General features: G+C 35.6%; 1 protein-coding gene across 3 annotated transcripts in view; it reads left to right on the top strand.

The window, feature by feature from the left end:
* The window catches only part of DACH2 (dachshund family transcription factor 2), an 817,737-nt gene extending 791,928 nt beyond the window's left edge, over nt 1-25,809 (top strand). For 2 of the 3 annotated variants that reach the window (XM_081563840.1, XM_081563842.1), the window contains 2 exons: nt 8,831-8,977; nt 11,479-12,297. In XM_081563840.1, the coding sequence (XP_081419966.1) occupies nt 8,831-8,977; nt 11,479-11,582 (251 nt within the window). In that variant the 3' untranslated portion in view covers nt 11,583-12,297. Of the gene's footprint in view, nt 1-8,830; nt 8,978-11,478; nt 12,298-22,533 lie in introns of those variants that run through there. The other variant, XM_081563841.1, reaches the window with a different exon arrangement.
* The last annotated feature ends 1,479 nt before the right edge of the window (nt 25,810-27,288 follow it).

The following is a 27,288-nucleotide window of genomic DNA, read 5'->3' as shown; positions in this document are numbered from 1 at the left end:
GAGGCTCCTTAGTTCCTCTTCACTTTCTGACATTAGGGTGGCATTATCTGCATATCTGAGGCAGTTGAAATTTCTCCTGGCAATCTTCATTCCAGCTTGTGGTTAATCCAGCCTAGTATTTCTCATGATGTACTCTGCTTATAAGTTAAATAAGCAAAGTGACAACATAGTGCTTTGTTGTACTCCTTTCCCAATTTTGAACCAGTCAATTGTTCCATGTCTGGTTCTAACTGTTGATTCTTGACCCACATACAGGTTTTTCAGGAGACAGGTAAAGAAGTGTGGTATGCCCATCACTTTAAGAATTTTCCACAGTTTGTTGTGATCCACACAGTCAAAGGCTTTAGCATAGTCAATGAAGCAGAAATAGATGTTTTTCTGGAATTCTCTTGCTTTTTCTATGGTTCCTCTACCTTTTCTAAACCCCGATTGTACATTTGGGAGTTCTTGGTTCATATACTGCTGAAGCCTAGCTTGAAGAATTTTGAGCCTAACCCTACTAGCATGTGAAATGAGTACAGTTGTCTGGTTGAATGAACATTCTTCGGTGTTGCCTTTCTTTGGGATTGGAATGAAAATATCTTTTCAAGTCCTATGGCCACGCTTGTGTTTTCCAAATTTTCTGGCATATTGATTGCAGCACTTTAACAGCATCATGTTTTAGGATTTGAAATAGTTCAGCTGGAATTCCATCACCTCCACTAGCTTTGTTCATAGTAATGCTTCCTAAGGCCCACTTGACTTCACATCCCAGACTATCCGGCTCTAGGTGAGTGACCACACCATCATGGTTATCCAGGTCATATATTTTGTGTAGTTCTGTGTATTCTTGTCACTTACTCTCTTTTGCTTCTGTTAGATCCTTACTTCTCTGTCATTTATCATGCCTAACCTTGCATGAAATATTCCCTTGATAGCTGTAGTTTTCTTGAAGGGATCTCTAGTCTTTCCTATTTTACTGTTTTCCTTTACGTCTTTGCATTGTTCATTAAGAAGGCCCTCTTATCTCTCCTTGGTATTCTCTGGAACTCTGCATTCAGTTGCATATATTTTTCTGTTTTTCCCTTGCTTTTTGCTTCCCATCTTTCCTCAGCTATTTGTACAGCCTCCTCAGACAACTACTTTGCCTTTCTGCATTTCTTCTTTGGGAGAGTTTTGATCACTGCCTTCTATACAGTGTTCTGAAACTCCATCCATAGTTCTTTAGGCACTTTCTCTATCAGATCTCATCCCTTGAATCTATTCATCACCTCCACTGTACAATCATAAGGGATTTGATTTGTCATACCTGAACTGTCTTGTGGTTTTCCCTACTTTCTTCAATTTAAGCTTGAATTGTGTAATAAGGAGCTTATGATCTGAGCCACAGTCAGTTTCCAGTCTTGTTTTTGCTGACTTTTCCATCTTCAGCTGCAAAAATATAATCAATCTGATTTCTGTATTGATCATCTGGTAATGTCCATTTTTACAGCCGTCTCTTGGGTTGTTGGAAAATGGTGTTTGCTATGACCAGTGTGTTTTCTTTATAAAACTCTGTTAGCCTTTGCCTTGCTTCATTTTATACTCCAAGGCAAAACTTGCCTAATACTCCAGTTATCTGTTGATGTCTTACTTTTGCGTTCCAATCTGCTATGACAAAAAGAACATCCTTTTTTGTTGTTATTTTTAGGTCTTGTAGGTCTTCATAGAACTGGTCAACTTCAGTTTCTTCAGCATTGGTGACTGGGGCATAGACTTGGTTACTGTGATGTTGAATGGTTTGCCTTGGAAATGAATGACGATTCTGTCATTTTTGAGATTGCACCCAAGTAATGCATTTTGACCTGTTTTGTTGACTATGAGGGTTACTCAATTTCTTCTAAGGATTCTTATCCATAGCAGTAGATGTAATGACCATCTGAATTGAATTCACCTGTTCCCACCCATTTTAGGATTCCTAGGATCCTAAAATCCTAGGAATTCCTAGGATGTTGATTCCTAGGATGATTGATGTTCACTCTTGCCATCTCCTGCTTGAACACATCCAACTTGCCTTGATTTATGGACCTAACATTCCAGGTTCCTATACAATACTGTTCTTTATAGCATCAGACTTTACTTTCACCACCAGATACATCCAGAACTCAGTGTCACTTCCACTTTGGCCCAGAAGCATCATTCTTTCTGGAGCTATTCTCTAACACCTTCATGGATTACAGCCTTGTCATGGCAAAGGGGCTTGTGTAACTCTATGAAGCTATGAGCCATACCGTACAGGGCCACCCAAGACAGATGGGTCATAAGAGTTCTGATAAAACGTGATCAACTGGAGGAGGGAATGTCAAACCACTCCAGTATACTTGCCACAAGAACCGCATGAACAGTATGAAAAGGCAAAAAGATATGACACTGGAATATGCTCCCCCTCTCCCCCAGGTTGGAAGGTGTCTAATCTGCTACTGTGGAAGAGCAGAGGGCAATTATGAATTATTATGATTAAGAGTCATAAAAACACATTTCTTTTGTAGGGAAATTATTTATACTAAAGTAGCAAATAATTATGGGCTTCTCTGGTGGCTCAGTGGTAAAGAATCCAGTTTGACCCCTGGGTCAAGAAGATACCATGGAGAAGGAAATAACAACACACTCCAGTATTCTTGCCTGGAAAATCCCATGGACAGAGGAGCCTGTCAGTTTGCAGTCCATGGGGTCTCAAAAGAATCAGATATGACAGTGATTAAACAACAACAAAAACCAAAAAATTATATGTTTAATATAGTAACACTCACAAAGTGATTTATGAAAAACTACTACCAATCATGGCATCTGGTCCCATCACGTCATGGGAAATAGATGGGGAAACAGTGGAAACAGTGGCTGACTTTATTCTGGAGGGCTCCAAAATCACTGCAGATGGTGATTGCAGCCATGAAATTAAAAGACACTTATTCCTTGGAAGGAAAGTTATGACCAACCTAGATAGCATATTAAAAAGCAGAGACATCACTTTGCCAACAAAGATCCGTCTAGTCAAGGCTATGGTTTTTCCATTAGTCATGTATGGATGTGAGAGTTGGACTGTGAAGAAAGCTGAGCACCGAAGAATGGATCCTTTTGAACTGTGGTGTTGGAGAAGACTCTTGAGAGTCCCTTGGACTGCAAGGAGTTCCAACCAGTCCATCCTAAAGGAGATTGGTCTTGGGTGTTCATTGGAAGGACTGATGTTGAAACTGAAACTTCAATACTTCGGCCACCTCATGCGAAGAGTTGACTCATTGGAAAAGACCCTGATGCTGGGAAGGATTGGGGGCAGGAGGAGAAGGGGACAACAGAGGATGAGATGGCTGGATGGCATCACTGACTCGATGGACATGAGTTTGGGGAAACTCCGGGAGGTGATGATGGACAGGGTGGCCGGGCGTGCTGCAGTTCATGGGGCCACAAAGAGTCAGACACGACTGAGCAACTGAACTGAACTGAACTACATACATTAAAATTGGCATCTAACTTTTAGGGATGTACTCATACTGATTTCTGTTTACTTCTTATAGACTCTTCAGGTCAATCTTTGTAATTGATACCACATCTATTTTCTTTTAAAAATTCCTAGACATAGTAGATTTAAACATTTGTATTTAATAAATTTAGTAATTATGATATAATATTAATACCACTACTATTATTCTATTATCATTACTATTACTGTCATTACTGTCTATTCTACTACTATCATCACTATTACTACTACTGTTAGCTAATGATTATCATCTGACTGCTATGTGCTAAGCGCTGTTTTTAACAGTTTACACTTTATGACAGATACAATAAAAATTATTCCTATTATCCTCGTTGACTTAGAAAAACTATCTTCTTCATCTCTATGAATCTCAGCAGCAGCATCTATTACTGGATGATCACTCAACTTCCTTTCTACCTGCCCAAGTACCTCATATCCATTGACACTACTTTTTCTGACAAAGTATGAAATCTAACTGAAGTCATATGATTGAAAAGAAAAAGGGAGAAAATTCATATTAGGTTTAAAAGATAATGTCTCCTCAGTTTAAAGATAATATAATAGCAACATATATAGACATATAAAGAACATATGTAAAATTGTATATATGCACATTTGTATATACATATATAGTAAGAATCCCTGAGTATCTTTTTCCCATGAGAGCAATGTTTCGTACTTAAATATTCTACTTAACTACCTTTTGATTCCTAGCCAAAATGTGTTACTTGATTTAGAAAAGGCAGAGGAACCAGAAATCAAATTGCCAACATCTGCTGGATCATCGAAAAAGCAAGAGAGGTCCAGAAAAACATCTATTTCTGCCTCATTGACTATGCCAAAGCCATTGACTGTGTGGATCACAATAAACTGTGGAAAATTCGGAAAGAGATGGGAATGCCAGACCACCTGACCTGTCTCTTGAGAAACCTGTACGCAGGTCAGGAAGCAACAGTTAGAATTGGACATGGAACAACAGACTGGTTCCAAATAGGAAAAGGAGTACGTCAAGGCTGTATATTGTCACCCTGCTTATTTAACTTATATGCAGAGTACATCATGAGAAACGCTGGGCTGGAAGAAGCACAAGCTGGAATCAAGATTGCTGGAGGAAATATCAATAACGTCAGATATGCAGATGACACCACCCTTATGGCAGAAAGTGAAGAAGAACTAAAGAGCCTCTTGATGAAAGTGAAAGAGGAGATTGAAAAAGTCCACTTAAAGCTCAACATTCAGAAAACTAAGATCATGGCATCCACTCCCATCACTTCATGGCAAATAGATGGGAAACAGTGGAAACGGTGGCTGACTTTATTTTTCTGGGCTCCAAAAATCACTGCAGATGGTGATTAAAAGGCGCTTTTTCAGATGGAAATTAAAAGACACTTACTCCTTGGAAGGAAAGTTATGACCAACCTAGATAGCATATTAAAAAGCAGAGACGTTACTTTGTCAACAAAGGTCCATATAGTCAAGGCTATGGTTTTTCCAGTAGTCATGTATGGATGTGAGAGTTGGACTATAAAGAAAGCTGAGCACCAAAGAATTGATCCTTTTGAACTGTGGTGTTGAAGACTCTAGAGAGTCTCTTGGACTGCAAGAAGATCCAACCGGTCCATCCTAAAGGAGATCAGCCCTGGATGTTCATTGGAAGGACTGATGTTGAAGCTGAAACTCCAATACGTTGGCCACCTCATGCAATGAGCTGACTCATTTGAAAAGACCCTGATGCTGGGAAAGATTGAGGGCAGGAAGAGAAGGGGATGGCAGAGGATGAGATGGCTGGATGGCATCACCGACTCAATGGACATGGGTTTGGGTAGACTCCGGCAGTTGGTGATGGAAAGGGAAGCCTGGCGTGCTGCATTTCATGAAGTCGCAAAGAGTCAGACATGACTGAGTGACTGAACTGAATTGAATAATATTATTTACAAATTAAATACTTAGAATCAAAAAAAGATAGAACTACAAGAAAGGTTGAACGTCATCTATATTGGTCCTTGGCCAACTATAAGGCCCCTGTCTTTGAAGCAACTGCCTATATGATCTTTCGCCCTAAGGCTATGAGAACTACTGGTTCTGGAACCTTGGTTAAATTTCTTAACATCTCAAGGGCTAAGTTTCCTCATCTGTATAGTAGAGATGCCAATGTCTTTCTTACTGAGTTTTTGTAAGATTTAAATGAGACATAGTCCCATAAAAAAGTTCAATAAATGAAAGGTCTTAAATAAACATAGTTATTATTTTTATATAATTCTAAATGTAATATCCTATGGCACTGTTTATAATATATGGACTCATAAATTTCAAGAGATGGAAAATATGGAATACTTTTCAATAAATAATTTTACTAGAAGCAAAATTTTGTCTTATCGTGGACATGAAATTATACATTAATTTGAATAAATCTATGTTTTTGAGTTAAATGATTTACTAAATGCTTTATTTTAATGGTCCAGTTCAGTTCAGTCACTCAGTCGTGTCCGACACTTTGTGACCCCATGAATCACAGCACTCCAGGCCTCCAAACCCATGTTCATCGAGTCGGTGATGCCATCCAACCATCTCATCCTCTGTCATCCCCTTCACCTCCTGCCCTCAATCCTTCCCAACATTAGGGTCTTTTCCAATGAGTCAACTCTTTGCATGAGGTGGCCAAAGTACTGGAGTTTCAGCTTCAACATCAGTCTTTCCAATGAACATCCAGGGCTGATCTCCTTTAGAATGGACTCATTGGACCTTCTTGCAGGCCAAGGGACTCTCAAGAGTCTTCTCCAACACCACAGTTCAAAAGCATCAATTCTTCGGTGCTCAGCTTTCTTTGCCGTCCAACTCTCACATCCATACATGACCACTGGAAAAACCATAGCCTTGACTAGACGGACCTTTGTTGGCAAAGTAATGTCTCTGCTTTTAAATATGCTATCTATGTTGTTCATAACCTTCCTTCCAAGGAGTAATTAATTTCATGGCTGCAATCACCATCAGCAGTGATTTTGGAACCCCCAAAATTAAAGTCTGACACTGTTTCCACTGTTTCCCCATCTATTTCCCATGAAGTGATGGGACCAGATGCCATGATCTTAGTTTTCTGAATGTTGAGCTTTAAGCCAACTTTTTCACTCTCCTCTTTCACTTTCATCAAGAGGCTCTTTAGTTCTTCGTTTTCTGTCATAAGGGTGGTGTTATCTGCATATCTGAGGTTATTGATATTTCTCCCGGCAATCTTGATTCCAGCTTGTGTTTCTTCTAGCCCAGCGTTTCTCATGATGTACTCTGCATATAAGCTAAATAAGCAGGATGACAGTATACAGCCTTGACGTACTCCTTTTCCTATTTGGAACCAGTCTGTTGTTCCATGTCCAGTTCTAAATGTTGCTTCCTGATCTGCATACAGATTTCTCAAGAGACAGGTCAGATGCTCTGGTATTCCAATCTCTTCAAGAATTTTCCACAGTTTATTGTGATCCACACAGTCAAAGGCTTTGGCATAGTCAATAAAGCAGAAATAGATGTTTTTCTGGACCTCTCTTGCTTTTTTGATGATCCAGCATATGTTGGCAATTTGATCTCTGGTTCCTCTGCCTTTTCTAAAACCAGCTTGAACATCTGTAAGTTCACGGTTCACGTATTGCTGAAGCCTGGCTTGGAGAATTTTGAGCATTACTTTACCAGCGTGTGAGATGAGCGCAATTGTGCAGTAGCTTGAGCATTCTTTGGCATTGCCTTTCTTTGGGATTGGGATGAAAACTGACCTTTTCCAGTCCTGTGGCCACTGCTGAGTTTTCCAGATTTGCTGACATATTGAGTGCAGCACTTTCACAGCATCATCTTTCAGGATTTGAAATAGCTCAACAGGAATTCCATCACCTCCACTAGCTTTGTTCGTAGTAATGCTTTCTAAGGCTCACTTGACTTCACATTCCAGGATGTCTGGCTCTAGGTGAGTGATCACACCATCGTGATTATCTGGGTCATGAAGATCTTTTTTGGACAGTTCTTCTGTGTATTCTTGCCACCTCTTCTTAATATCCTCTGCTTCTGTTACTACAATAGTAAAATCTTTTTCTGTTCAACCTTTTTTAACAGCCTCTTATCGAAGATGTAATGGAAACCATACATTGTCAGTGTCTTTATTTCAAGATTTCCATCTTGTTATTACCTTAGTCCTCTGAAATAATCACACATTTAGATGAGTAACTGACTGTTTTCAAGTTGCTGAAGGTCATTTATATGAAAAGACATTGCAATGTGAGATAAAGCAATTGAAATTCAAATTAGCATCATATTCAGTTTACTGCGATTGAAATAATTTAAATATATATGAATATTTTAACTTTTTAAATGTCGTGTAATTTATAATTTTTCTTAATGTCCCTTGAATAATTTTCTATTGCCATGATATTAATATCTTAATTTTTAAAAACTGTTTTTGGAAGAATGTGAACGTCGGTTTACTTAGAACCCTATTAGAGCCCTGCTCTGTACCAATATAATTACTAAAGTTCACTAATTCTATTTGAGAAATTATCACAGATTTCAAGGTTTCAGAATATAGTAACAATTATACATTAGGGCAGTTAAAGTTTCTAGTTAAGATATAAAGCCTTGAGAGTTGAGTTATAATTTTTTTAACTCTTCATTTCCTTTACTGTTTATGAAAAATGCTATTTTGCTTTTATAGATTGCTTAATAAAATGATTGCTGAATATTATTCTCTTTAAAATGTGTAGATAGGTTCAAATATAAATATATGGAGTTATGCAGAGTCTGATGATATGTGCATTTACTTAAAAAGATAGATATTTTCCCTTAAAATTAATAACTTCTTAGAGAAATAGACCCTGGACATTGTAAGTTTTAAAAAACATATTTTGTATTTTTAAGTATGTATAGGAATAACATGATGAATAATAAGAATACTTTTCTTAACAGATTTATAAAATGTTTCATGTTATCACTAAATTCATGTAGTCAAGGTAGAAAACAGTTTTCCAGTACTACCACCAACATTTTACAAATGCATGTGTATTATAGAGCTTGCTTACTGGAGGCCTGGCGTGCTGCAATTCATGGGGTCGCAGAGAGTCGGACACGACTGAGCGACTGAACTGAACTGAACTGAACTTACTGGAGATGTGAAAGCAAAAACAAATCAGTTATATGATTGAATACTCTTTGGTTGGGTCTAATGATAATTGGAATCAAAAGAAGCTAATCATACATTTACCTATCTACCTGAATTGTATCTATTTTTTATAATTCATCAAAACTGGCAACCTGATTTCGATGACCAAGCCTTTGAAAACTACTTCCCTTTCCATATTTTAGCTACCATGCAAAAGCGCCTAAGGAAGGAGAAAAAAGCAAAGAAAAAACTACAAGAAGCCTTGGGATTTGAATCAAAGCGCAGGGAGCAAGTGGAGCAAGCACTTAAGCAAGCCACTACTAGTGACAGTGGACTAAGGGTGTTGAAAGGTAATGTGTGAATTGGAACTTCACAATCAGGGTACACAAAGGGGAGGGGGTGAGGGAGGGAGATGGAGTGAGAGAAACTTTGTCCAGGAACAATTAATACTTCAGGGCTTCCCAAGTGGCTCAAATGGTAAAGAGAACTGGGTTTGATCACTGGGTTGGGAAGATCCCCTGAAGGAGGGCATGGCAATCCACTCCAGTATTCTTGCCTGGAGAATCTCCATGGAAAGGGGATCCTCGAGGGCTACAGTCCATGGGGTCACAAAGAGTCGGACATTAATGAGTGACTAAGCACACAATTAATACATCAACTTGAAGCCAGGTGTTTTAGGTCATTAATTAAATCTCTCAAAATAATCCCTATTCTGGGAGACAATAGCTTAGGAATAACAGGAAATCCTCCTGGTTTTTGCAGAAGTAATATTGATAACTTTCCTACACTTAAAATGTATTTTATCTCCATTCATGTTAAAATATGCTGATGTTTGTTTTAATGTTTCATTTCTTTTAATGAGCTTTAGAAGGCTGGTTCCTTTAATGCAGATTGTATCAGTGATGAGGGCTTCAAGAGTGCCTGGTTGAAAAAGAATGTTCTAAATAAATTACTGGAGTTCCTGTGAGAAGAGGTGTTTCTCATGAAATCTCTTAATTCCAAATTTTTCTGATTCTGTTTTAAATTATGAAACTCTACAACATAATTTTATCTCATAGACTATTCAAGTTCCTCTTTCATAGCATATTAACAGTCAGTATATTTAACTGATATGTATATATAATAAGGATGAGCCTAAGAATTTTATACATACATGTACACATATTCCATATATGATATGACATAAGCATTAACTGAAAGAGTGTTTCTTCAAGTGCCATATACTAAGAATAAATAGAGAATTCCATACAAATGTTCAATCATATTTTTACCTCCAAAAATTCAATTCCCTTTTTGCTGTAACTATCTTAAATCATTGTCCTCACAGTCAATAGAAATACAGAACTAGATTATTAGCTCATGACAGCCATGCCTCATTGAGACACAGAAGAGAGAAGATAAATAATAATACATCAATATCTCATACTGTGGAACATCTTAGACAGTGGGAGCCAGCAATGGAGCAAATGTTCAGTACACTCATTATTTGAGGCTCTGAAGATGTATTTCTGAGGACACTTGAGTTTTTTTATATATTTGAAATCCACCCATATGTGAATTCCACTGTAGCTCCAGTGTTCTGTTATAAAGGAAAAGCGGCTGTTTCTACAGCAATTGGGTAACTTGTATTCAAATCATTTCTTTCTCACATTAATCCTTGATGACATTGGATGATACATAGGCGTCTGTTATCATATTACCCAAGGGTGTCTGAGCAATTTATATACAGAAATGGCCATATTAAACTGTGCTTCATGAATATGAATAACTTTTAGATAATCATATTTAAAATTGAAAATAAGAAACCTATCTCCTTGTTTCTTCTCCTCAAGTTTTTGTTTGTTTGTTTGTTTTAAACAATTCGTGTATCTCTTGGCCCCAAGAGCCAGTACTAAATAAAGACCAGAAATCATAGTCTGTGTTTTAGTGTTCATGTTCATTTACCATAGAGATAATCATCATCTATCACATTTCACAAATGGAAAATATACATAAGAATGAGGTAATTACATTAACTTTTTCCTTATTCCATAATCAGGGCATGTTACCTGATAGTCTGAGGGCATTTTTATGGATAGATTATTTTCCTGAGATTTATCTCTAGAGAGTAAAATGAATAAAGAAGTATTTACTATATACCTGGAAACATATGCCCAATTGTAGAATTTAGCTAAGGTTTATAATCCTCCTTCTTACTGTTGTAGGAAAGGGGACCTCTTCCATGGCCTAAGAGAGGGATCTTGCCTAACACTTGGCAATGGATTGTCCAAGGAGGCACAAGTTACTTTATTGGGCAGGGGCCTCCTAGGTGGAGAGCAGGAGGGTAAGGGAACCCAGGAGAACTGCTTTGCCATGTGGCTCACAGTCTTGGATTTTATGATAGTTAGATTAGTTTCCAAGTTGTCTCTAGCCAATCACTCTTGACTCAGTGATGAGTGTGCGGTGTGTGTGTGGTGGCACGCACATCACTCAGCAAAGACAGATTCCAGCAAGGATTCTAGGAGGTTGGTAGGACACATGGACTGGTGTTTCCTCTCTCCTTTTGACCTTTCCCTAATTCTTCCAGTTGGTAGTAGCTTGTTAGTTCCTCATTCCTTACCAGGACCACCTTTTGTAAGATAACTCATGCACGTGGTTACTATGGTGCCTGACCAGGCTGGGAGGTTTCAGTCAGTGTTTCTCTAAACACTACCATTAAAAATATGTTGACATACAAAAAAAAAAAAATCAAAATGCCACTCAAAGTCTCATGTTTACTATAGGACCAAGACCCTGGCCAGATGAGAGTTTTTACTTAAATGGAATCAGGAAAAGTAGAATATACCTTAATCTTGAGTGTCACTTCTTTCAGATACTGTGATTCCAGATATTGAAATAGAAAACGCTGGAACTCCACATGATAGTACTGCTATGCAAGGTACAGTAAATAGCGTACTTCTTTCTACAACTACTTAATATGTGATCCCAGAGGGTTGGATGGGGTGAGCTCCTTTGCTGATACTTTTCATATAAGTAACATAAATAAACAAGCTAAACTTTTCTTACTTCATGATAGGGTAAAAGTCTGTAATGTTTATTGAGACTATGTATTTAGGGACTAAAAATTTTACATATACAATGTGAGCAAATTTCTTGTATGTTTACTTGTTAAAAGAATGTACATTTATAAGTTAGGCATATTCTAAAAATACAAAATGTGAATATAATTTACCTTTTTAGAAGTGTACAATAATACAGTTTTTAAATCTCACTACTTTACTGTTTATAAAAGACACTGGTACAATAATCATAACCTATCAATATTTGCAAAGTATTCTAGGCAACATTTTTATCAATATTTAAGTTCTGATGCCAACTTATAGATATTTTAGAAACTGACTAAATATGAAAATAAGAGCAGGACTTGTAATTCATAATTTGTAGCATTCCCATAACTGCTTAGATCCTTTAAAATATTTAAAAGTATTTAGTAGTAAGAAAATAGGCAAAACCAGTTAATATAGAGTCTCATTGGAGTACAAACACACTCATTGGAGTAAAAATAAAAATTGAATTTGACCACTGGAGTTTTTCTATGTCTTTCTAATGCAATTTTCTAGCCCTCTGTAAGCAGATTACATTTATTTTCATATTCACGTCTCGCTCTAATAAAAAAAGAAGAAAAAAAAAACAGTTAGCTAACTTCCAAAAAGGGAACAACCATAGAAATGTTGGTTGGTTAACTAATCAGTGCCTTTCCATGGTGTAATGACTGGATCTATATGAAGACAACAGAACCAGATATGACCAAAAGATCCATGTGGGTTTGTCTGTGGATCACCATTTTATGTGGCAGTTTTAGAAAATTTAGAAATCCTCACTCATGTAGTTTTGCACATCATCTTTGAAAATCCAGGAGTGTCAAAGATCATGGATCTTCTGGGAATGCCTGATTCTGCTGCAGCTGGATAGACTTAACTAATGTATTAACTTTACTAGGTGTGGAAGCATGCATGTGTAGCTCATAAAGCTTTCGCTGTGTCTTATGTCTCTTTTGCTTACCTACTTTCTTCTCTCAACTTAAAGGCTGTGTCTGTGTGAGCAAAGCCAGTTTGAATGGGACTCAGTGTTTATCCAATCAATTTACCACTGTGAAATTTATAAATAAATCCCCACTAGTTGTGGGCTACCACTGTTTAAGGTTGCGAGCACATGTCCAAGGTAGGATTGAGCAAATATGAAGCATTTGATCCCTTGTGAATCTGTAAAACACAAATATAGATTGAGTCTTTAAGAAGCGTTGAGCTTGAATGGGCCCTCCTTTAAGTGAGATATAGGGTCATCTTTGAAACTGTAGAAGGTAAACCATAAGCAGGTTATATCTTTATTATCCTTTAATTATTCTTTAATCTTATACTCACCATTCATAGCTGTTTGTTTTATATATATATCTGTATGTGTGTCTTTGTGTGTGTGTGTGTTTCCTCTGTCCATGGGATTTCCCAGGCAAGAATACTGCAGTGAGTTGTCATTTCCTTTTCCAAGGGATCTTCCCAACCCAGGGATCCAACCCAGGTCTCCCACAATGCAGGTGGATTCTTTACTGTCTGAGCCACCAGGGAAGCCCATGTATCTTTATCTATATCTCTATATATTATATATAAATTCCTTTAGTCCCCAGTAATAGCATCTTTCCTAACTCTGAAATAAATATAAATTTTGAACTGCCCTAAAGTTAGTTCATTTCTGTGCAACAAAGAGATAACTTATTCATAGAAGGCCAATTAGATGATATAAGGGAAAGTTACATTCACTATTTGGCTCAGTCTTTTATTTTAATGAAGTCTGCAAAGAATGGCTTTTGATATTAACTTGCTTCATGGGGTCGCAAAGAGTCAGACACAACTGAGTGACTGAACTGAACTGGACTGTGATTAGAAGAGGGCACATTTAGTATTTGTATTCAGTGAGCATAATTTTAAGAAGTTTTCTTAGCTTTTGCTAGCTAAATATGAGAAAACTAGGTATACTTTTAAAAGGATTGAGATAGAACATATTTTAAAGCAAGGGGATTAACTTTTATATATACTTTTCAAATTATAAGTCAGATTTTCTAGCATTTGTGGTTAATATTTTCCATATATAGTAAAATATGATGGTTAATAATTTTTATTAAATGTCTACCTTTTAGGTTATGTTAAATAGTATTCTTGATAAATATGGTAAAAATGAAAAAGTTCACATTCTCACCTTCCTTAGTACAATATATAGGTATGATAAATGATAAAGTTCATATCATCAATTTGTGAAAAACTAGAGTAAATGCCTTGTATTAATATGATAGTAGAATCACAACTTAATATCTAAAAGAAATTACTTTATAAACAAAAATTGACTTATTCTATTAACTAGGGGAGTAGATGCCTGAAAATATTATCAGAATTAATCTTAAAAATAGTTCATTGAATCAATAAATTCAAATAATTATCAAAACATCCCAATAATATTACTTTTTTGTTTAAGATGTTCAGCATTGAGAAATTACTTTTATATGTACCTATGAACTTGAGACAATGTATAATGGTTGGCAGACATAAAATTCAATTTTAACCATTATTTTTCCTTTCTGCCTGATAATTTTGCTCTTTTGTGTTCTCTTTCTTTTCTTTTGTGACATATTTTGATATTATTTTCATCTTTTTCACTTCCCTCCTTCTGGTTGGTGATAGCTTGGTCCTCATTCTTTGACAGGAAATTTTTTAACTTGGACGATTATTTCCTAGTATTGTTTGTGAGGGTCAATTCATGCATGCTAATACAATGTTATTTCTAGCACTGTTTGTGAGGGTCAATTCATGCATGTTAATACAATGTTATTTTCACAACACATCTCCATCACAGCAAACAATTCCAGCATCAGTGAAGTCTTTTTTTCTTTTTATTGTCAACATCTCTGTTGGATAGCACTTAGTGCTCTTTCTTTGAAATTCAATTAGTTGCATTGTGATATTTACTTAAGAGAGCTTAAAGAGGACTTGGAAGAATGTTGCTTGGCTAACATTCAAAGTAATAAAATCCTGTATAGTTTTATGATAATTTCCACAAACTGCCCATGTACTGCTATACTTATATGTATTCTAAAACTCTTCAGCTTAGTTATTTTATGTCTTTTATGCTTTGAGTGTTGTTTGACAGACAAGTTATTATGCACAGACCACCATCTGATAAAAGGGTTTCTGTATTCCTTACATTTTAGTGGTCTATATAGCAACTCCTCCTGTATACTATAAGGTGATCAAAAAATGAATACACATCCATTCTGATAGCAGTGTCCACTATTTCTGGAAGTGAAGGATGTATACTAATATCCTCCCACCCAGATTCTTATAACAAAGCTGGAGGGCCTGCAAGACACACATCAACCATCTTATCAACTAATCTCCTTTTTGCATAAAATAAACATATCAGTTGTTATTAAGTGTACCTTCAGATCAATGATTTTTGCAAATGACACTCAAATACCATTTGCGTAGTGCATTTTTGCTGATTAAATCAAAATAAATTAGCACAACTACAAGTGAGATGATAAAAACTAAAGCCAAACTGCAGTACCATTAGCTAACAAAGTGATATCTTCTCTTTACTGCATTCTGCCATTTAGTTATTATCCTATTGGAAATCTAATTATAATCCTTTTACTCCCTAGTCAAACTTCACAGTTTTCACAAGCTTAGCACTGACAAACGATTTCATTACATTTGATTGCTCGTGCCAAGACTGACTTAACTTCACTTGGAGACCTAAAAGCCTGCTCAGTTTCTCAGATTCCCTGTTTGCACATTACAGCAACAGCTCCTTTAATTAATTAGCATGAACAGCAGTAACATGAACTGCTGAACAGAAAATAACATCATTTTATGATTGAAGGGAGACTTCTCCTTTTGCATGTTTATAACTTAGTTAACTTTTGTATGACTGTATTTCATTGTTCAGGGCTACTGGTACAGTGCATGTTTCTTAAATGTTAAAAATTGATATTGTCATCTTAATAACAGATAAAAAAAATCCAGAACATGAAGCTCCTAAGTTTTGGAAAACAAATAGTCTTCATGAACTGACTTTCTAGTAACAAAATAAAATATTATTTTTAAATATTTATTGCAGTAACATCATAAAAATACAAAGGCACACTGACACATTGCTCTCTTTTCTACCAGTGCATTTGTTTGGGGAAGAAAACAAAACAAAACAAAATCTAGGAATTGCTTTCGCCAGAGGAATGTCAATCTCTTTGAATAATTTTCATATTTACTTTTTTGCTTACATACTTGACAATGACAAAACATGATTTAACACTGGAATATATCTTTCATCTGATATTTTTTAATAAATAAGATGGAATCTTAAATCATTTTCCCTTCTTTTTGATACTAACACACCAGAAGTGGATATTAAATGCAACCTACATGTCAAAAGTAAACCAAACTTTGGTATAGAAGATAAATCTATTAAACCTCCCTTTTCCCCCTGTGAACAATTTTTGTTCAGAAAAAAAAAGTGAGAGCTTATTCAAAGAGTTTAAACTTACCATTCTAATATGTAAAATCCATGATCTCATCTATGCAGTGTTTGGTGAAGATGTCACTGAAGAATTAAAATCAAGGTGAATAAAGTGTTGTTTGACTGTAAAAGTAGCAGACACAATCTTAATGTCTCTATATTAAAAAGAACACATATTTTATGATGTAATTTAATATATGTATATATGTTTATAATACAGAATTTTAAATATATTTATACTATGAAATATATATATGAATATGTTGATTCTTATTTATTTTCTCAAAATCAATTTGAACATTGGTCTCTCCTTCCTTGACCTTTTATATCTCATTATCTTCTCTCTTTGCTGCTTACTTGGTAACCTAGAACAACACTTTTCCAAAGAGCTTAAGATGATGTATCAATATTTATTGAAAACAATTACCTTTAAGCTAAGATTGTAATTGAAGAATTTGATAAAGTATCAAGAAAAGTGATGGTAGGAACAAGAAAGTGGACCGGAAAAGAGAAATTACATATGATTTCTTGCCACCTATGTGATATGACAAGAAAAAGGAGAAGGAGAACAGATAGAATTTCTCTATAGTTGTTTCTACTAACTCCCACCAGGGCGTGGTCTACATCTTTCTCTTTATGGACTGTTTCCTTCCCTACCCTCATAACCATTAATTTCCCTCCCCTTTGATGCCTTGTACTGTGTTGCAAGATATACACAGGCACTCTAATATTCCCATTGTTAAGTAGAAGTGTTCTCTTGTAAAGCAGAAATACATAGCTTATTAGAAATTAGAAGGATTGTGAGAAATGGGTCCTCTTTCCTCTTAAATATTTCCTTAAAGAGTTGGAGACTGTTACCACCCAGAGAAACTTTACTGCAACTGCCATTATAAGTGGAAAAAGGCTGTAGCATGCACCCCACAGAAAAAAATCCTAGCATAGCATTTTTATTTAAAGCAGTATTTTTCCTTGTAAGATTCATTAGACAGACTGTTTCTTTTTACTTTCTTTCCCACGAAGTGCTGCTGCTGCTAAGTCGCTTCAGTCGTGTCTGACTCTGTGCGACCCCATGGACGGCAGCTCACCAGGCTCCGCCGTCCCTGGGATTCTCCAGGCAAGAATACTGGAGTGGGTTGCCATTTCCTTCTCTAGTGCATGAAAGGGAAAAGTGAAAGTGAAGTCGGTCAGTCGTGTCCGACTCTTAGCGACCCCATGGACTGTAGCCTACCAGGCTCCTCCGTCCATGGGATTCTCCAGGCAAGAGTACTGGAGTGGGGTGCCATTGCCTTCTCCGTTCCCACGAAGTATTTGTCTCTAATTTTCTTCATCCTCCAAAGGATCATTATTTTACCTGATTGTACTTCCCAACCCGGGAGAAGGCAATGGCACCCCACTCCAGTACTCTTGCCTGGAAAATTCCATGGACGGAGGAGCCTGGTAGGCTGCAGTCCATGGGGTCGCTAAGAGTCGGACACGACTGAGCGACTTCCCTTTCACTTTTCCATTTCATGCACTGGAGAAGGAAATGGCAACCCACTCCAGTATTCTTGCCTGGAGAATCCCAGGGACGGCGGAGCCTGGTGGGCTGCCGTCTATGGGGTCGCACAGAGTCGGACACGACTGAAGCGACTTAGCAGCAGCAGCAGCAGCACTTCCCAACCCATATCATACTTCTTTCCTGTGAAATACTTACCAGATTATAGCACATATTATGCTTCTATTTCTTTCTTAGGAAGATGTGACAAACATTACTTTATACTTTAGGGCCTGGTTTTCATGGATTGATTTACATCACTTACCACTGCATTGTTAAAAGAATATTTGCAGTGACTAAAATCTGTCATGCTAATTATGATAACGTAAAAGCTCATCTACCGATCTAAGAATTCCAGCTATATATCACTCACATAATAAATGAAATTGTAGTTGTAGGGATAGAAAGATAGTGAGACTTACAACCAAAATAGGTTGATCTGCCACTAAGCATTTTAGAGTCTACAGGGCTAATTCATTAATTAACAGATCTTTCTGACTATAGGCTTCCCTGGTGGCTCAGAGGTTAAGCGTCTGCCTCTGAGGTGGGAGACCCGGGTTCGATCCCTGGGTTGGGAAGATTCCATGGAGAAGGAAATGGCAACCCACTCCAGTATTCTTGTCTGGAGAATCCCATGGACGGAGGAGCCTGGTAGGCTACAGTCCATGGGGTCGCAAAGAGTCGGACATGACTGAGCAACTTCACTTTCACTTTCTGACTATAATCTAAGGAGGGTTAACTCAATACACGTAAGTATTTAACCACTCACTTTGTGTTCCATCCTCTTTACACATGCAGTACAATCTTTTTTAGCTTAAGAGTCACCCTATCCTGGTTAGCAAGCCAGATACACCTGAGGAACATGTAAAAGGGAAGCTTTTCTTAAGTAAAGTAAACAAAAGAAAATAAAATAAAACAAAATAAAAAATTCTCTGTATGACACCAAAAAGAAAAAAGAAAACAGCCAGCATTCTCATAGAAGGCTGTAATCATATGTCATTGTTGTCACATCACTTAAAAAATAAAATTATTATATTACTGACATACAAATATATGGTGGCTCTACACCAAGATGCTTATCACTCTTGGAATGAGGATTGATGCTGTAAAATTGGAACAAAAAGAAAAGAAAGGCACTACCTTGTATTTGTATAACCTGGTGAACTTTGTGCTATTTTTTCTTTTTTGGGGAACTTAACTTTGAAAGGTAACTTATGGAGTGACTTGATTGACACTTCAAAGGATAGATTCAGGCATGGCTGGATCCAGAAACCCAAATAATAAATCCATTCAAGGTTTCTCCCTTCTCAGTTCCCACCAGTCTCCCTTCCCTTTGAAGACTTAGATTTTTTGTGTTTTTTTTGGATTGGCTAAGTTTTCCAGTTCCAGTGCACAAAATGTTGCAAGTCCAGGCTTACTGTTAGCTCACTCATTAGTAACATATTCCATTAGAAAGAGGATCTTGTCTTTGTGCCATTATTAATACACAGATTTGCTAACAGGATTATTTCTGTGTAATATTTAATTAACCAAAATAGACTAAAACCAACTATAATTTAATAATCACTTCTGCCTTAAAACTTTGCATAGATTGGGATAATACTTAAAAATTACACAAGTGCAATCTCTCTTTTCTATTTGAAACTGTGAAGAGAAGCTTAAGTACTAATAGAAAGAAATTTTCTATTTGTGGCTAAATTCACATCACTGTATTGGAACTAGGCCTTAACAGATTTTTATTTAATTTTATGCTAAGATTCCTTTCTGTGGGACAGTAGCATAAAAGTTTATTTGTTGCTCACAGGAACATTTTTCTCATTTTTGATGGCCATATAACATTCTATTTGGAAATAAAATTTAATTTAAAGAAAAATATTGTTTAGAATTTTATACAGACCTCCTTGATGCTCCTTAATCCATTAACCACAAAGTTTATGATTTACATATTTAACACTTGAACACTAGTAATAATCTGCATATTAAAGTTGGATACTACCTCAGTATTACAAATGGTTGTTTGGACAACAAGTTCACCAATTCCTCTATTAGCTTTTAAGGAAGCATCTTTTTTTTTATGTTTTTCTTCTCTATTTCCCTATTCTTCCAAATTTAAGTGCTCTTACTTTCTTCAAAACAATACAAATGAGTGTCCTGTTGATCCCACCATTGATGAGTAACTAAAATGAGTGAGTCAAAACCTGCAACTCAAATCTTAGAATCTCCTGATAATTACATTTCAATGGGAAATGTTGGAAGTGGTCGTTTTTAATGTTCAAATAAACATTTAATGTTTTTACATTACTCTCATTGTCATTTTTCTCCATATTCTGATTTCATATTATGATTACTTTGAGTTTTATAGTGTGTTTCTAACAATTCAGCATTAAAAGGAAATAGTTAAAAGTTATGAAAAGAACATAGTTGTACTTTTAAATATTACATTAAAATATCTCCAATCTACATCCTATACAAAACTCAAGTAAATTTGACTTTTGAAAAGCATTTTGTAACTTACATATTTACAAAAGGTGGGTTATATGACCCTAGAATTTTTACTGAAATAGCGTAGAAACATAAGCGGCTTACCTGTTTTACCATGGCATGATCTACAATAAGAAGTAGTGAAAGAATATGGCATTCCACATGTGACATAAATGCTTAGAATGGCTTAGTATGGCTTCTAACATAGGCAGCATCCCATGAATAGTAGTTTTTATTTATTCTCCTTTCCCTTTCCTTCTCTTCCTTGCTGGAAAGTAAAATTCAAAACTTTTAGAACTCTTAGTGTAGCTCAAAATTTTCAGGTCTGTGTATTGAACACCTGAATTGACATTTTAAACTCATCTATAGGAGGCACAATGAAATAGTGGAAAGAAGACTGGTCTAGTAGTCAGGGTTTCTCAGTTACTAACTGGCTAACTCAGTTACTAACCTTGAGAAGTCATTCAACTTCTCTGCCTTAATTTTAGTAAAATTATATGTGCCTGATCTTCCTCATCAACAAGTTAGAGCCATATTCTTTGACAAATGTAAGTACAAGATATTATTACTATGCCTTATAAAATACATTTGAAGTTAGCATTTCTGTTCATGTATGTAGATTTTAATAGGGGTGAAATATTTAGCATATAATTGATATATAAAACAACTGTTCTTTAGTATATAGTTGTGGTAAACATATTTTTATATTTTACCCCTATATGAGAATAAGAGGGTATCCATATCCCTTTTGAGGCTGTTTCTTACAAGAACTAGAGATTAAATAAAGGAGAAAATGGTATATTAAAGAATTAATTCTCAAAAATAAAGTGAGTTAAATACAAGTGAGAGAGATTAATACTCATTATAATACCATTTACAATAAAAAGATGACTTGTACTGATATTTGTTTTGACTAACATATAAGTCAGAAATTTTTAGGGCTAATAAGGCTAAGTGGTTATAATTTTCATTAAATCTCCATTTGTTTTTTTTTGCAGAACCACAACATTATAAAAATAAGCACTAGACCATTCTGAAAATTGATTCTAAAACAATGCTTTTCTCTAGAGAAAGAGCAATCAAACGTTACTCTTGTTGTTTATCTGCCACTATCTTGTAATGGTCTACTTTTTCTACTATCAGATTAGAAGCATTGTTTTTATATTACTGTACTAGTATTTAACTGGACCTCAAAGTAACCTCGCTACTGTTGCTTATGTATCACATTCTGAACATATTTCAGAATTGGAGTCAACTTGATACAAATAACTGCATAAAATTAATTTGGATTGAACCTAAGACTAAAGTGGACCATTAACCAGCATGTTTTATCTCTCTTATTCAAGTTAGGATAACATGATGTTTTAGATGTGATCTTATTTTAGTACCAAATAACATAATGCCCATTTGCAAATTAGAAGCATATCACTAGTTAAACGAATTTCAAGAAAATAGAAATTTAATACTTAGCAGGGTAAATAATTTGTAAAATATTGGCATTTGTTCATGAATAAGTTAACTACCCACAAAAAGAAAGATTTGATAGCTCAAAATATGCCTGTGATGAAGCTTAGTAGTTCTTAAGGCAATCCCTTTGTTTATATTATATAAGTGAATAAGATTTGAGGCAACACTTGGAAGAAAGTATGAGTCCTGGATAGAAAAAATACTTTTCTACACTTAAATTTAGCCTTCAAAAACATTATAGACATGTTTCTTAGTAGTTTTTTTTTTTTTTTTAAGTGAGAGTTTACTTTTAAATAATCATCCTGTTGGGGAAGGAAATCTCATCCTGAAAGGAAATTGCAATCATTAACAAAGATTTTGATTCAGAGAAAATGGTGTGAATCTATACTCATGTTTTAGATTGTGAAGGGGAAATAAATATGTTTTTTAAATGTCTTGCTTATTAAGCAATTAATGCTTATTATGCATTTCACTGCAGATTGTAAAACAATAGAACATGCACAAGGGGCTCATAATGCATATTTTAGAGTTAGGGAATATCATTTAAGCCATTTGTATATTGTCAATATCACACCCAGAGAATTTGATTGAGCTTTAAATTACTGCAAATCTACAATTTTGCTCACCTTTGTATAATTTTGCTTTTAATAGAATGAGGCTCACATCAATGAACATATGATTAAGGGATATTTGTAATGAAGTAATACATTTATTGCACACAGGTTTATTCAAATCTTGAAAATGTATAGCTCAGCAAAATACTAGAAAGTCAGTTTGTGTTTTTTAGTGAAATTCATTTTGGATTTTTTTTGGATTTGGAGTAGATTTTTGATTTCGTTTGTTGGAATGAAATTTTGACCAGGTTTTATTGTTTTTTCTGTGCAGCCTGAACACTGATGCCGGAACTCCAACTGATCATAGGCACGAATAGGGTGCTGTAGCAGTTACCTGCTTATCTAGTGTTGTAATTCTTTAAAATTCATACTCAAATTCTTAAAATATGGAACCATTGATTACTATTTGTTCATTACTGATAATTAGAACCTTGCACATACAGGAAAAACGTGTTAGAGAATGGGCTTCACAATGTTTAGGGAATAATCATAACGATGATGATTGAACATGATAACATTACACTTTTATAACCCTTTTCTTCCATGGAGTTCATAGTGCTTCATAAACATTATCACATTAAACCTGGAGCATCCTAGTGGGGTAAGTAGGTGGAAGAATTTTTAAGACACAGAAAATGCTATTTCTAAATGGTGTGACAGAAATGGAAATGCAGACAAACCCAGTTTAAGCTGTAATTGCTATGAAATAGCTTTATATTTGGATGACCTGAGATTCAACAGGAATTAATTTTAGGAGGTAATTCATATGTTCAAATAATCAATATTTATTATCATTGCATTGAAGATCACCTTTCTGAAAGAAACACATTGCCTGTGGAGTTCTCTAAGGAAATATAGAGAGCTCTAGTTTGTAGATTTTACCACACCTAGTTCTTCCTTTGATTTGTTGATGGTAGAACAAGTTATTTAATACCTTTTACTAGTTTGTTCCTTACATGTAAAGAAGGCAACAATAAAAACACATACCTACGTAGCAAAAAAATATCCCTTTATTATTTTCTGCTCTCCTTCCATCTTCAATACTGTTTCCTCTTCATTAAGCTATCAACAATTAAACAGAACAAGAAGATATATATATATATACATACTCACACACACACACACACACACACACACACATATATATATATGAAAGGAGAAAGGCAGATATTATGGGTCACATCGTGGATATTTTCCATTGCTCACCCTCTGTCTAGACATGGCCAGATGCCTAAGCTGCTCCACTGATTAGAACAAATGGGTCATTTTGCTTGAAATGCCCAAGAAATGGCCTCAAGTATATTTAACTGTTTACTTAATGGATACCTGACCAAAGGCTGGTGGCAAATACCTATCATTATTTTCATGCCTACGAACATGACTGAGCAACTTCACTTTCACTTTTCCCTTTCATGCACTGGAGGAGGAAATGGCACCCCACTCCAGTATTCTTGCCTGGAGAATCCCAGGGACGGGGGAGCCTGGTGGGCTGCCGTCTATGGGGTCGCACAGAGTCGGACACGACTGAAGCGACTTAGCAGCAGCAAGAATCTAATAGGACTTCCCTGGTGGCCTACTGGTAAAAAATCCACCTACCAATGCAGGAGATGTAAGTTCAATCTCTGGGTCAGGAAGATCCCCTGGAGAAGGGAATGGAAACCCACTCCAGTATTCTTACCTAGGAAATCCCATAGACAGAGGAGCCTGGTGCTCCTGGGAGGAGCTACAGTCCATGGGGTTGCAAAAGACTTGGAAACGACTTAGCAACTAAACAAGAACAACAAAAGAATCTAATACAGCAGTAGTCCAATGTGCTAAATAGTATCAAAAAAAAAAACCCAATTCCCCTCCTAAAGTGCTCTCTTTACACCAAGCAAAAACTAATCCATTATGTTATTTTTATATCTGCCCTAGAATTAAGTTCTGATATGACACAGGTACCACACATTCTATGCAAAATTCCAACTGAGTTTTTATGCATTCCCCAATAACCAGTACCCTGTGGCAGTACATGCAATTTCTACTGGAATTGCCACTTTCCCTACACGTTATAAAACATCACATTAATTCATATCAGTGTAACATTCCAGTCATTCCATGCTCTGAAGGATTTTTTAAGGCTTCTGGTGCTCTCTATATACTGTAGAAGATCTATTTGTATGGAGTAGGTATGTTGCTTTAACCCAATTCAGTGAAATAGTGCCAGGGAGGTTCAGGATGGGGGACAATATACCCATGGCTGATCCATGTCAACATATGGGAAAAACCACCACAATATTGTAAAGTAGTTAGCCTCTAATTAAAATAAATAAATTAATTTTTAAAAAGAAATAAATCATGGAGAAGGACTGAGGCAAATACATTTTTTAAGAAATTTATTAATATCAATTATTTGAAATGAATAACAAAGAGGAGTTACTTAAAAATAACATCCTGGAATGTCTCATTATTTGGTAGTCAAACAGGTTATATTGAACTATAGGGAAAACTGAACAGTATTTTCAAATTAGCTGCTACTTAAAAAAAAAACTAATTATATCTTTTTACAAATAGACATGTTTAATTAACTTCAGTTGAACTATAAGAAATCCTCATGTATTTTCTTCTGGCCTTTTGCCACATATCCACATTCTTTATGATGCCTGATTTTAGCTTTTTATTTTTCATAAGCATTAGATATGTACCACAGAAGGCAAATCTCACACTTACTTGAGTTTGGAACAACCAGGTATGCCCCTTTAAAGAAAACTGATCAACAGAGGCTCATCTCCTGTATGGAGGAAACACCAGACTCCTGTGCCATGGGGTATGCCCATGTCAAGCAGCACTGTACTAAGCAATGGACTGTATGGGCCTTTACTTTTATTTTTACAATGGTCAATTTTGTATGTATTTGAATTACCCCTTTAAATTATCTTATAAATCTTAAAGCAATAAACTCTGCCAGCTTTCCCGAAATGTCAGTGTGTCACCCTTTGTAAGTTCCCAAACTCCCTAACATTCCTCTGGAGAGGCTATGTTCATTGCTCTTCCTGATCTTTAATCTTGTTTGCATCCAAAATGCATATTAGATCATCTCTGTTTGGAGCTAAAGTACAAACCTTTTTAAAAACATGAAACATTCAATTACTAATTAGCTGTTTCCTCATGAAACAGCTAATGAAGTGAGCATGCCAGGTTTGGATTAAAATTCAGCTACTGCTCTCCTCTGTTTATTGTTCCAGATGTTTTTGTTTTATCTCAGAGTTTACTTTGACAGCTACTACTAAATGATAAATCACTCATGTTATAGCTGAAATGTATTTTGAGATTGAAATGTGGCAAACTCTGAGATTGCTCCAAGGATCAGTGTCAGTTAGCAGGTCAATATTGTCTCCTTCCCTATGATCACAGTATTGGCACATATAAAAGAGTAACAGAATCTATGTCAACATTGTATAGCAAGCTGCACAAGAGTCTATTTTGCTACTAACCTCTAAATTAGGAGAAAAAAAGTTTTACTACTGTGTATTGTCAACTTACTGTATTCTAAGTAAAAAAAAAAAAATCATATTAATACTATCTTTTGCTGGCCTAGTTTTTCGTTGGATTTTTGAACTGCTGTGGAAACAATTCCTGATAAGCCTTGTAAACTGGCACATTTAATGAAGAGTGTGGGCAAATATGTTTGTCTTTTTTAATAAAGGCAAAAGTTAAACATTAAAGGAGGGAGATTTTTTAGAAACTGCATTTTGCTATAGGATAAACGGTGATTGCTTTTTGCCACTTGTTACTGTGTTTATGTACTTTTTTTTAACAGGATTTATTTAGTTTACTATTTGTTTTCAAATTTGTAATGCTCACAATTTGTACTGCATGATTTAAGTTTTAGTTACATTGTATAAATTTTATTTCTGGTAAAATGAGTGTCTGCTGTTTAATGTTGAGGTGCTTTCCTTTGACATTTAGGCTGTGTATACAGAGGATGAGATAGACTGGAAAACTGAGCAACTATCTGGTGAATTTTGTCAAAATAAATATTCTCAGACACGACAAAGGAGTCTAAACAATTCTCTAGAGTGACAGATTACTAGATATTTTCCCAAAATTCAAGCTTTGTTTTCTTCTTCCCTGGAAACGTTCAAATGAATTCCCATGGGCTCTAAGGCAAAATCCTTGGTTGCCTTCTAATGAAGTCTGACCCTTCAGGTGGTCTGACTAACATAGAACCACATTCTTTATTCTTCTATTACCTTACCTTTAAAAATATTTTTAAGAGTTTATACATTAGAGGGGTATATTATCCTCCTGACAATTCTAAGCTTTGACTAGATTGAATTAATATTTTACACGAGGCATATCAGTCCAACAATGATAACGTATTCTGCTTTATATGTGAAGATGATGCAAACATAGACTTTAAGTGTTTCTTAAGCCTGGGTGATGGATTTGTACTGATCATCCACACTTTCTTTTCTTCTTCTTTTGTCACCAAAAGCCAATTTTTATGAGGTAGCTGAATAGATATTGGGGCTATTCCATGGTTATGGAAAAGAGGAAGATTAGACAAAGAGGTGGAATTGTTGAAAATTGTTTCCAACTATAACTTTTACCATGAAATATTTTTCTAACTCTAGGATGGAATGGATTCTCTTGATCATCAATATTTAAATAGATACCAGTTTGACTAAACACTACGGTTTAAATGATATTCACAATTTGTCTCTTTTCATGCAGTATACATGGTCTCATTTAACCTGGGGAGAGGAAACAAAATGTTTCTTTAAAGCTGTCATCACCTTTAGATCATAACGAAATATTCTCTTTTCCTTGTTTTGGTAAAGTACAAGGATCTCAAACATGGCATTCTGTACAAAAGGAAAAGTGATGTTGATAACCATAGACATAATAGTTTTTGAAGATTCTTTTCAGTCTTTGATGTCTTCAGTGCTGTGGAAAGCCCAGAAGCTGTAGCACGCAACTTAAAGGATCTTTAAAAACTGACACATTAGCATATAGAAATGTTAAGAAATTTTAATTTTACAAA

Source organism: Giraffa tippelskirchi, chromosome X (genome assembly GCF_054371585.1).
Source record: "Giraffa tippelskirchi isolate mGirTip1 chromosome X, T2T-mGirTip1v1.2.pri, whole genome shotgun sequence".
Classification (NCBI taxonomy): domain Eukaryota; kingdom Metazoa; phylum Chordata; class Mammalia; order Artiodactyla; family Giraffidae; genus Giraffa; species Giraffa tippelskirchi.
This window is presented reverse-complemented; position numbering and strand designations above follow the sequence as displayed.